This window comes from Cupressus sempervirens, chromosome 5 (genome assembly GCF_028749045.1).
Source record: "Cupressus sempervirens isolate cs-2001-9-10 chromosome 5, ASM2874904v1, whole genome shotgun sequence".
Lineage (NCBI taxonomy): Eukaryota > Viridiplantae > Streptophyta > Pinopsida > Cupressales > Cupressaceae > Cupressus > Cupressus sempervirens.
In genome coordinates, this window is record NC_143122.1 from 333,357,097 (window position 1) to 333,369,804 (window position 12,708).

Consider the following 12,708-nt stretch of genomic DNA (forward strand, 5'->3'; position numbering starts at 1 on the left):
ATGCATAAGCACAAAAACTCTACTTTTCGTGTCATTGCATCAAAAAGGTCCACTTTCACAAGCTTTTGATGTAATGGCATGAAAAGTATCATCAAAGTGAGTTTTTATATGCAATAACATGAAACGTTTCCACTTTTCATAAATTTTTATATGCATTTGCACATAAAAAGTCCACTTTGAGGCATTTAAGTTATGTATTTCACTAAAATTTATAAAAATGTCATCAATATGGGTCAAAAATAACATTTAAGCATCATATTATTCAATATAATTCATAAACATTATGTTAAAGTGACATTTAGATAAGTATTTGATTTTAAAATCAAAAATTTAAAATGTAACTATATAGTTCTATAGTCACTTAAGTGAAAAATTAAAAAGTAACTCAACTTAAAATTATAACATAAAGTACACTATAGTCACTTTAAGTTATAAATTTAAAGTAAAAGTAACTTCAAAGCATAACAAAAAATGAGTAAAATGTTATATTTTCAAAAAGTGAATGTCAAAATGAAAATATAACATCATTTTTTAAATTTGTGCTGTTGTACCTAAAATGTCCACTTTTGAGGCACTAAAACGGACATAATTTTTGACTGACAACTCCGATTGACCTCTAGGTTAGATCAAAACGAAGGGGAAATTGAAAGATATGACATGAGCAAATCTAAAGGACTAAAAACAAGCAAACGCAAACTCAAAAATAAAGAACGGACTATGAAGGCTTCAAAAATCAAGCAAAGGCTTGACAGAAAGCAAAACGAAAAAGACTTGACGAAGGCCTTCAGTAAAACAATTTGATAGTCGAATTGAAATGGGTCAATCGATCAACATTAAGCAATTGAAAATCAAATTCAAGCTTAGAGAAACACAAAACTAGCTTGAAAAAGTTTCGTGCTGTTACCAACATTTTGTGGTAACAAAATGCAAGACAACACAACAGATAAAATCATGCGATTTTTCCACCACAAATATGTAGAATAATGATATTTTCACTACAAAGCATCGTATAATATTTGGCTATTCTTGAAGAATTTTTTTGTCCTTCAATAACATGTGTCTTCACCTCTTAACCTAGGGTTAAAAACTTAAATCTACTTATACATGTAATGCATAATATGGACATCTTCCATGTGTAATATCTATAGTTGCATAGGTACGCGTACCCAGACCCCTGGGACGCGTACTGGGTACTGGGACATGTTTCTTGTACTGGGTACTCCCTGGGGTACATACTCTGCAGGGAAAAATGCCACACCAGCACTTGTTAATTTTTTTGGAGGCAAAATAGTAAAATTTCTCCATGTTGGATTTTTGTTTGTGTAAAAGCTTACTGTTTACGAAGCATAATTTAATATGCAATCAGTTTGAAACTTTGATACAATGTTGTCAAATGATTAACCCTGAACATTGAACTGCGAAACTTTATCACTATTCACTATTCAAGTTAGAAGATTAATATTTATCATTTGCAATATATTTTAAAATGATTTATGATCTTTTTGTTCATATTTAAAGTCTTCCTTCTCTGTTATGCATTGATATTCAAAACATATAGGATTTCTGATTTTTTAAATTTTAATATAGCATATATATTCTTTCAAACATATTGCAAATTTGAAATCAAAGCAGTGAAAACTTACACATCTGCAAACATATCACTGTTCTTGAAAACTCTAAATGTTATGACTCATATTTCCAGGTTTACTATAAAATATTAAAATTATAATTTTTTTTTTTTACGTACCCGTACCCCTGTCCCCTGTTTAAAAAAAATGCTATCCCCATGCCCAAAGTTCCCTTGTACCCCCTTCCCCATGCAACTATGGTAATATCCCATTGCTGCTAGCATTAGATAATGCCACCTTTGAATATTTAGAAATCACCATATTTGTTTCCACGCTGGACATAATATTGTAAGTTCCAAAGATTATTGTCTGTCTTCCAATGGCATTAGTAAAATCCATTCTTTTTTTGTCTTGTTCCTCAAGTTTTTATTTATTTACTTCATCTTTGAAAAGCTTTTTGATAAAAATGTTTAGGGATTTTTGACATGAATGTTTCAGATGACACTCCATGATCCGTCATCAACATTTTCAAAATACATTTAGTTTTTTGTGGTTGAAATTATGCAATAGGTATTTATAGCTAACAAGGTAAAGCAACTGATTTTCCCTGCAGAATTATCACAGGCGCTTCATGACATGGCTCAATGTATTCTTGAGATAAGTGCACTGGATGTTAAAGTTGGTGGTGGTAAGCTTTTGATGTGTTAGTATCCAAATTCCAATCATGTTCATTGTCTATTTACTGGCTACCTGTTCAGTGATTCCTTAATGAAGCTTTTTCGGCGCTTTAATAACATTTATGTGCATTCTTTATTCTAACCTGGGGTGGTGTATCCAGGAGGAATTTTAGAAGTGCTAGGAGAAGTCCAGTATGATCTCCATAAGTTGTTTGACCATTATGTAAGCCATGAAGTCACATGATCGTAAATAGTTTTATCTATGAATTTTATATCAGATTTTTCTCACGTACTGGTGTAGATTTCCATGATATTCACAAACTCATCATGTGACTTTGACTCTGCAGCGCGCTCATATTTCTCAGACAATAACTGCTCCATCAGAGTCAATTTTGAATGAACTTCAATTTGTGGAGGTTTGTCAATATCTTCTTAGTAAACTTGACAAATAAAGTTCTATGACTTGAATTATTGCAGGCTTTTAATTCTCATCACTGCATTCTGAACATGAATGTTAAAAATCAAGCTATAACATTTTTAACGCTTTGGGGCTTCTTGCATGAAATTTCCACAACTTTATTAATACTGATTCCTGCTATTAGCCTAGAGAGTGTTAAACTTATGCAGGTAGAAACACAATGCCTTTGCACTTCTTCACTAGGGACAAACATTCTAAAATCATGCAGTACTCTAACTTGTCTTATTAATATGTTAAATCATGAACTAAGTTTTGATTTTTACCATTTTTAGTTAAAGAAAAGGCAGGTGGTAAAATAATTTCTCATATAACTATTTCTATTTCCTATTCTCTATCTTAACAGAAATTAACAATAACTCTTGCCTGTGTGAAAAAGGAGTCGAGGATTCTCACATGCCAGTAATAAAGGCCAATAGGGCAAGATGCATCAATAAGATTTCCTTGAGTTCCTGTTAAAGAGACTAAAGAATTATACTTGGCTGATGGATTATAACTGATGCGCTAAACTCTAAAATTCTACCCAAGAAAATTTTGGAATTTCCTATACCAGTGATCAAAGTGAAATATAGACCATATGAGTCGCTACAAATGACAATATTAGGTTACTGCTATTGAAAATTACATTTAGTCACGATAATGAAAAGTAATACAAGTCGTAAACCTAAAACAACTAGGTTTTATGCAGATCCTAGGAGTTGCATGAAAGGCAGTCACAATCTATGAGACGTGTACTGGATAAGAATATTAATGATCTTGAATATTAATTGAGTGAATAAAGTTCCACTGTTACTAGGAGACATAGGGGTTCTGGATGTAATAACCCTCAACTGGTTATTAGCAAACAACAATTCATCTTATAAACATTAGCTTGGCATTTCGTCAAACACTTGTAGGAAAGCCTCAAACCATACAGTGAGTATTAGAATCTAGAAGGGAATCTCCTCAACCCCATGTAAAACCCCTAATGATAAGTTAATCAGATTTCTTGAGAAAACAAAGAATTTTACTGCCAATTGCATATGACTGAAAACGAGAATTTTGATACTCAATGTCATAATGATTTTCCTCAAATACTGAAAGACTGGATTTACTATTCTTAACAGTAGCCAATACTGGAAGAAGAGTGATGGCAATATTTTATTAATTCAAACAAATACTTCTGTAACATAACAATTTAAGGGTATGAAGAACCTGAAAATAACAGCCACGTGGAACCCAAGGATGCCCAGCTTCCTTGAAAACAAATATCTGCCCAAAACATAGCAGCTACAGCAGTCTAGGTATGATGCCACGTGCAGCCCACAAGGAAAGTTCTGTGCTGCAAATACAGTCACAGTTGGAAGCCAGTAATGGCATTCAACATGCAGAAATCAAACACCAGAAAAGTAGGTAACTCTAGGAGCAGATCACACTCCTTATAAGGGTGCCATTGCAGTTATGAATGCCACCCAAAATAGTCTATCTACGCTGCCAAATGACTGAGGCCTATACTAGGAGCAGTGGTGTCTCAGTACCAAATTAATAGACACTCAGATCACAGTGGATTCTCCACACTCACGAGCAAGAGGAATTGACACCAAATTTCTGATTCACAATCTTTTCATATGCAGCTCGTTCTTCTATAATAATCACTCAGAATTACAACAGCTAGGGCATTCAATTTGCAGGCCTACAAGATCAACCACAGCAGATAGAAACACACACTAAATTGATGTTCTTAATGCTAAATGATGGAGGCAAGTCAATGATAAGGGACTCCTCAAAACCCCAATGTCCAGATTGCAAAAGCAGGCCGTTTCTAAGCACAGTGCTATGAATTTCTAAATCAGAAATATCATTTGCTGATAATCAGAAATACCATTTACCAGGAAATAGTTGCTCCTCAGCCACAGTTGGTATAGAAAGAGGAAGCATCAATTCAAACATCTCAGCTACAGTGATAAAACAGTTAGAGAAGTAAGGCAAACTTAGCTATACCTCAACAGCTAAATTGCGGAATGATTGCAAATGCAATTCTCAGAATTTCAGAACCCTTTTACTCCAGCAAGGGCACAAAGTCCGAACCTCAGAAGTGTCACAACGACAACAAAGGCAAATAGATAATCATATAATCGGATGCCTTTCTTGTCATGATGGGCCCATATTTATTATCTCCAAAGACCGCTTGTTTCCCAAACGAAACTCCACTCAAGAAGCTTCACCAACACAACATTAATTAGAAGCTTTCCATTAGATTCTTTTAAATGAATAACAATTCCTTGCCTTTTTGTCTTCAATAATTGACTTGGCTTATAACTCATTAAATAAATGACCCCTTCCAATGATAACTCAACCTTCAACTTAAGTGGAATTATTACTTTACAATAAGCCATTTAATGAATTAATAATAATTTTGCCACTAAAAATATAATAACTCCCAAAATACTCATCATTTAAATATGCCGTCTGAAATAGGGGTCACACCTATTATTTCTCCATGTGACCAAATGCACTTTTCAAATAATAGAAAGGATCCATCTCAATCGACACCCAACTTATTACAAATAGCAAGTACACAAAACTAAGCCCAAACAAAGTACAATCTGAGCCAAATGAAGACCAACCTGTAACTTACAGAATCATGGAGAAGACAAGACCCTCCCAAGCCAAACCATTGCCTTCAAAAGATCCTCTATCCACAATAATTAGCCCCCGAGGATCACAATAATAGGCTAATCACTTAAACTCCGATGCTGACAAAAATGGGACATTACACTGGAATGAGGAGGAAGATGGGGAGGTCATCCATTTAAGTTTTGTGAGTAATTCAGGAGATTTCTATATTATATATAAATGCAGTCTCTAGAAATTGTAGATTCTGGGACAGTATGCAGCCCACATTCCCATAATCGAGTTTGCTCACACTTTAGAGCAAATAAATGCCAAAGCAACATCACAAATTTGTTGTGAAGATGGCAAGAAAGCTCCTCTATTCACCAATAACAGGGTGATGTATTAGTGTAATGTTGGACTTAGAATTCCAAAGACTCGGAGAATATATTTAGATCATGACAACTATGTGTATGAAACACAAATCTTGTTTTTATTTATCTGATTGATTGATACAAATAGAGGACATGCAGGACAATATAATTGCAACCAGCTTACAATCTCAGGGGTAGTTATGACTGCAATATATTCTTTGGTTTCTTCTTCGTTACTGCTTATGATCAAATCTACAGGTGGTTCATTTACATCTGGAAAAGTTCGAGTTTTAAAACTAATAGCTAGCTTTATTCACACCTATAGCAGAGTAGAAGTTGTCAAACTACTTGGCTTTTGCAGACTCCTTAAGTTTTTCTTCTTTCTTTCAATTTCTTGAACAATGGTTCTTAGCAGCAATTGAGATTCATGGATACTGATAGGTTTTATAGCATTCGAGGTAAAAGTATCACTTGAACACCGATTGTTAGTGTTTAATTTTATATACCTTGGTCCTTAACAGATCAGAACATTCATTATTATCTTTAGACTTCTCGTTACTCAGAGCAGTGTTTTCCGCAAGTGAGACAGGGGTACTAGGGTACTTTGGAGATGGGTACAGATACAGTTATACAACTATTTTTAAAAAACAGGAGATCGGGGGTCCTTTGGGTACGTCAATTTTTTTCATAGAATTTAATATTTTATATAAACTCTGAAAATATAAGGACATTGAGTTTTCAAAACAAGAACAGTGATAAACTTTACTGTCAAACATTAAATTTGAAGATTAAGTACATAAATTGAAATGTCATACAACAAGTGTATCAAAGTTTCAAACTGATTAGTGATTACATATTAAAATAAGGTTGATAAACAACAAGCTGATATGCAAACAAAAAACTGAAACAAAAATCAGATACCTTAATCAAGCTCCTTAGCTATGATGTTCTCCACTGAGTACTCCACTAAGTACCCTGTACAAAATATGCATACAGTACTTGGGATGGGCTCCATGGGTAAGGGTATGGATAGGAGTACCCATGCAACTATGGTTTTCCGTGATCTTACCTTCCATGATTTATTGAGCATTCTTCCTTCTAGGCTTTTTCTGCTTCAAAGAAAGGACCATGTTATTGTTAGCCTCCATATAGGTATTAGGGGCAATCAATTGGCTACTAGAATTGAAGATAGAAGAATGAATAGCAAGTGAAGCCTTAGGGCATTCAAGCCCATGAACTTACAAAAAGGAAGGCTGCCTGGAAAACCAAGTCAAAATTTAAAGAAATAGGGTTAACAATTTGCAATTATTTGTTATAACCATGTACAAACTAGGGTCATTGGGGATCACAAGGAATGGTTAATTTCCTGTTTGACACTAAACTAAGAAGGAACACCCCCAAAGAGAATCGAGATGGGTGGTCATATTATCCAGTGGCGCACCACTGATAGAGAGCAATGAGATGGGGAATTGTCATTCAGGCAAGATGGGTTTTGAGGCTAGGAGTCAATGCTTCTAGGTTACTGGGCATGACATGCTTGGTTAAGCCATTGCTTGAAGGAGGTCCATTAGGTTTATGAGAAACATTATTTTTACCAAGTCTATTAAGGTTAATGATTTTTTTTCCCTCTTATGTCCCTCTTTTTGACACAAGTAACATGCATTAACCCTTTGAAGATTTCAATGTCATAAGAAAAGGAATAGTCATCGAGATTACTCTTAATGTATCCGAGCATTTCTAACACCAATTTTAAGAGTAATTGAAGCCCTTGCATCTACATGTGGTAGAGTAACCCTAGCCTTGTCCATTCTGAGTACTTTTCCAAAGAAGAGAGTAGTTGTGGGACGAGTGCCCATAATATGGGAGGAGATATCCATTGAGGGCAAAACAGTGCCAATATTTTATCATTAATGGCTTTAGGAGACCATTTTAGGGCTTTGAAAATGCAATTGCCTATATTCTAATATTGCTTTTTAGAAAGAATTTCTTGCATTTTACAGTCTTTAAAGAACAAAATTGTTAAACATATCTGAACCATTCCACAAAAAGAAAAGATTTCCTAATGGTTTAAATGATACATTCATGTAAGAACTTTCTAGTAGGGATTTTGTTATTGTCCAATGTGACAAGATAGATAGAAAGTTTTTATGCTTATTCTTTTCTCCATTCAAAACCTTTACCATAATATGGTTAGGTGAAATGGAAAGTTTCTTTGGGTTGCAGGGAGGGGGGCTTACCTTTTCATGCTCCCTCACTATCATCTCCTTTAGAGTGGCAAATAAAACTTGCCACAAAAATGGTAGAGTTCGAGATAATCACATGTTTTTGCGCAACATTTTGAAAGGATCTGTTATTACCTTCTTGATTAAATGCCCCTTCAAGCCCAATGGATTGAATTGGCATCCATTAAAGGCAAAGCACATCTCAAAAGCCGACATAATCACAGGACTGCACCCTGAGCATAGGCGGCAGGTATAAATCAATTTTGAAATGATGAAATACCAAGTTGCATGAAACAAGCACATTATAATAAAATCGAGGTAAAGAATCTGGGGTATAGGGCTCCACCTTACATGTGGACAGGCCAAACTTTTGAGGAGGGAAAACACTTCTGTCATTGCTGATTCAAAACTCTCGCTTGCTCAGCTCCTCACTCCATGCTCCCCTCTTAATACTTTTATCCATTCCTCTACGTAGTTAATCTTGAAAAGTGATATTGAAGAGGTAAATGACCCCTTAATAAATGATAAAGCTAGCAAGGATCAAAATAAGAGAGTATGCTTACTTTAGTTTGGTTACTCTTAAGTTCCAAATGCTTGTGGTATACTGTTGGATTACTTGTGCCTTATAGGTGTGACTTACATATGCCATTTTATATGCAACACATGAAACTTGCACTTATTTTGTATAACATTTAGTGTGTTAATGTGTCATCCTACCATTGTACATGTTTTTAAAAGGTGTATATATGGATGCAATTACTCACACCTATCTATATTATACGTTTTCATTTGATTGTAATGAATTTGATTCTTTTGTATATTTTTCTATTGTCATATATCAATGTGTTTTCTTCATTACTTGTGCAGTTTGGTCGCTCAATTACAAGCATATGAGTGTAATCTTTCTAGGTTTCTAATATTTGAGATTAAAATGAGTGTAATCTTGTTAGATCTCAAATCTTTGGGATTAATATGAGTAATATTTCTAGTTCTCAAATCTTTAGGATTAAAATTACCTATGCCCTAGTGTGGGTCATGGAGCAAGTGTGATATCTCATAAATTGTTGGTCAAAATTTTCATTTGTTGTAAAGAGTTTAGTTTTTTGAAATGGATGACATGTATGAAGATTTGAGAGCAAAGTAGAAATTTGGATTTTAGATTTGTATGTATCATGTAGTTACAAGGAAGATGTATCTATATAGTAGGTTTAGTGATTCTTGTTAGTTTATATATCAGAATGAAAAGTAAGCAGAAAGACAACACATAAATCAATGAACACAACATATTGTCCTGGGAAAACTCTTCTACTTGAGGGAGAAGAACATAGTGAAAGTGATCTCTTATCTATCAGATGAATAAAACCATAACCTGTATTTATATCAGGTCCTAGACAAGTTTGAGTTTAATACAATGAATGGAGATAGTTCTCCTTAAAGCGAAATACAAATGATTACACATCTTTAGAATCAGAACTGCTGCTAGGAGGAAAACTGCTGCTGCTGAAGAAGATACAAATTGAATAAGAGAATTGATCATCTCTATCCTCTTTAAATACAAAACCAAGCGAGCTATTTTCTCGGTCATCTCTAGAAAATAATATAACTATTATTTGCTGACCTGCGTTGAACAAGATGTATTTAGTAGAAAATATCTCCTGATGCTACAACGCTAACACTCCCTCTTAGTTAGGAAGGTATTTTCCAGATATTCTCATCATGTAGTCTCTCAACACGACGCCCACAGTGACAACACATTTGTGGAAAACGCATCTCAGTCTCAAAGATGTACAAGGGTTCATCACAAGGTCTCTCAACGCGACATTCACAATGACTAAACCCTTTTGTGGGAAAAACACATCGCCATGGATTCTCTCGAAATGACGTCCATAATGGATATTGTACAAGAGCTTTCTCCTCAGATTTTCTAGTCTTAGAGAAATATACATTATGACAAATCTCAATGATACCGAGTCTCCCTTTTAGCTATGGTGACATTCTTCACTACTCCAAGATTGTCTTGGGAATATGTAAACTTCACTCTGGAAAGAGGCTTGGCGAGAAGATCATTTGTCTAATTGTCAGTGCAAATGTACTTGAGTTAAATTGCTTTCCTCAACACCATGTCTCTGAGGTAATGATACTTGATCTTCACATGCTTTGTTCTATCTTGTAATACAGGATTTATTAGAGATTCACACAACTTTGTATTACAATATTATATAGTTTCTATTTTCTCTCTCTTCTGTCTTTTTCTAATGGTCAATCTTTTTGTAATGTTTGCATAGACTCCTATTCGTTATGGAAACTTATCTTTTTCACTGTACAAGAATGTTTCTATTTCCTCTCTCCGGTTCGTTATAGACATTCTCTTGTATTTTGTATATATAGATCATTCGTGATCTTTGTTTAATAACACATTCATTATTTTACCATAATATGGTATCAGAGCAAATGCCTGGCCTCTTCAAAAAATTTAAATTTCTTTTTTGAAATTATTAGTTCAAAATTTTCGAAATATTTGCTGGAGTGTATTCAAAATTTGCATATTTTTTTCCTCCAATGCCAAGTAGGGATTTGGTGTCCAATTTTTAATTGCAATTTTGTTTGTATTGCATGGTTTACAATCTGCCTTCTTTTTTCAAATTTGTCCTCTGTTCAAGAACTATGCAATTTTTAATTTTTTAAAAAAATTCGACTACAGATTTTTTGAAAACTCTCGATTCCTGGATCGGATTAACAAAATGTTTGAATATTCCTAGTGGGTTTTTGCAGATCTCAACTGGGTTAGTCTCACTTTTTTCTGGGTGCATTGTTTTCTCGGGCCTCGATTTCAAAGCTAGTAGATTCAAAATCTAATTTCAGAATCTTAGATTCTTTGTGAATTTTTCAAGCTCTTATTTGAGTGTCTCTTCAAATTTTTTGGGTCTTCTGTCAATCTGTCTCAAAGTTCGTACCATCTCAGATTTTTCAAGCATTTTCATTGAAAAACGTGCAATGACATCTCTCACCAATCTCATGTTGGAAGGCAGTTAGTGTTTCAATGGAAATTTCCGTAGGGACTCTCATACAAATGTAGCACACTGTTCTTCAGTGTGTTGTAAGATCATGGTAACTTTCTTGAGTATGCTTGCTGCCCTAGATATTTCCTTGTTACAAATCTCCATTTGATTATGCAGATTCTTCAATTAACACTTCTAGTTTGCAAACGTGTCAAGCACACTGATTTTGAAGTCATCCACTTCAAGCTGTAGGCCATTTTGCAAACTCTGTAAGAATTTCTTGTTGACTCTTTACGCCGTTGTCTTCAGTGATGATCTCACATGACAACTCTTTGAAAGCTTCTTTGATCTTATTTTCTTGAGTAGATACCATGAGTACTGCTGCCTTTATTTCTTCTATGAGTTTTTGAAGAACTTGTTTCTTGTTTTCCATCACATGCACAAACTCATGGTACATGTCAACAGACGCAATAACATCGTACTCACATAAGAAGTCTAAATCAACCTCTATCATGCTGTTCCAAGCACCAAGATCCCCGTCTAGCAACTCAAATTGATGATTGAGTGATTTCAAAATGTTATCCAATTGAGTTGAGACTTGTCTTTCTTTCCTCAACTCCTAGTATACTTGTCAATCACTTGGTTTCTCTCTTTTTAAATATTGCTGCTCCATTCATCAATGCTATGTGCCTTCCTCTTCTCTCTTTTTGTACATACAACTAAAACGAGTTCACTGCTTGCAGAAGATCTATTCATCTCTTTAATGATCCCCAACATACGTGCATTTCTTCTTTGAGTTTCATTTTCTTTTCATGCAGTTCATCATTCTTTCGAGAAAGAAAGTTAACAGCCTCATGTGCATTGTGTTGATAACCAAGTCTTGTTTCCTTACCAAGTTCAACCCTTGTGATTCCGCAATCAGTAGTCTGGATGTCTCTAGTAGATTTCTCCACAAGAGGTTCAACAATTTCAGCATACTTGATGTGATTTTCATCAACCACCACTTGAGAAACAGTCTTAGCTTTCTTATTCTTTGCAACCCTTGGTTTGCTCACTTGTCTGTCATCTTCTTCAAGTGAAATTTCTTTTTTCTTTCTCTTTCGTGTGACAACACTCAACCATTGAGGAAGACTGAAAGGAGATGCACTGGCTGAAGTAGAAGTTAACATAGTTAACTCTGGATTACCCTGTATAACAGTGTTGGTGTCTCAATCTGAATGGCTGTAGGAGGAGGATTGCTATGTGTGACCTCAGTTATGAATTGCTCAAACTAAGCTGAAGTTACATCAAACAATGTTGTCGACTGAATGATGGCAAAAGGAATCGATAAGGAATATGCATCAAACACATTCTCATAATCATGCTAATCTCCTTGTGTTTCTAGTGCAGGTGCGGCTAAGGGCACAGGAAATGCCGGTGTAATAGTCACAAAATCTTCAAAAGATGGATGCTCAATGGAGAATGTATCCATAGCAACTCCTTGTTTCAAGGAGGAATGAATAACTAGGGCCAAAGGCACACCTAACTGTCCAACCACCTCATTGAGTACACACAGTAGAAGCAAAACACAGAAAACAACACCAAGGAGAGAGAGAACAAATACTTTATTGATTCATCAAATGTTAAGCATATATGCCCAACCATAAGGCCTTCATGGTTATGGCCAAATACAAAATATAACCCTAAGTTCTAACTTCATCTTCAAACTTGAAACATTTGCTTTGACTCCCAATCCTCTAAGTTCAACCTAAAGCTAAAACCAAATACCTCTCCTTATTCTTGCCAAAACGACTTATAGAAG

The 12,708-nt window shown here is 34.8% G+C and overlaps 1 protein-coding gene across 1 annotated transcript in view; it reads left to right on the forward strand.

Annotated features, from left to right (window-relative positions):
* Nucleotides 1-12,708, forward strand: part of LOC149556056 (uncharacterized protein At2g33490-like) — a 130,717-nt gene that overhangs the window by 42,177 nt on the left and 75,832 nt on the right. The window contains exons 3-5 of the mRNA XM_089830180.1: nt 2,182-2,256; nt 2,407-2,468; nt 2,593-2,661. Of these exons, the coding sequence (XP_089686306.1) occupies nt 2,182-2,256; nt 2,407-2,468; nt 2,593-2,661 (206 nt within the window). The remainder of the gene's footprint in view (nt 1-2,181; nt 2,257-2,406; nt 2,469-2,592; nt 2,662-12,708) is intronic.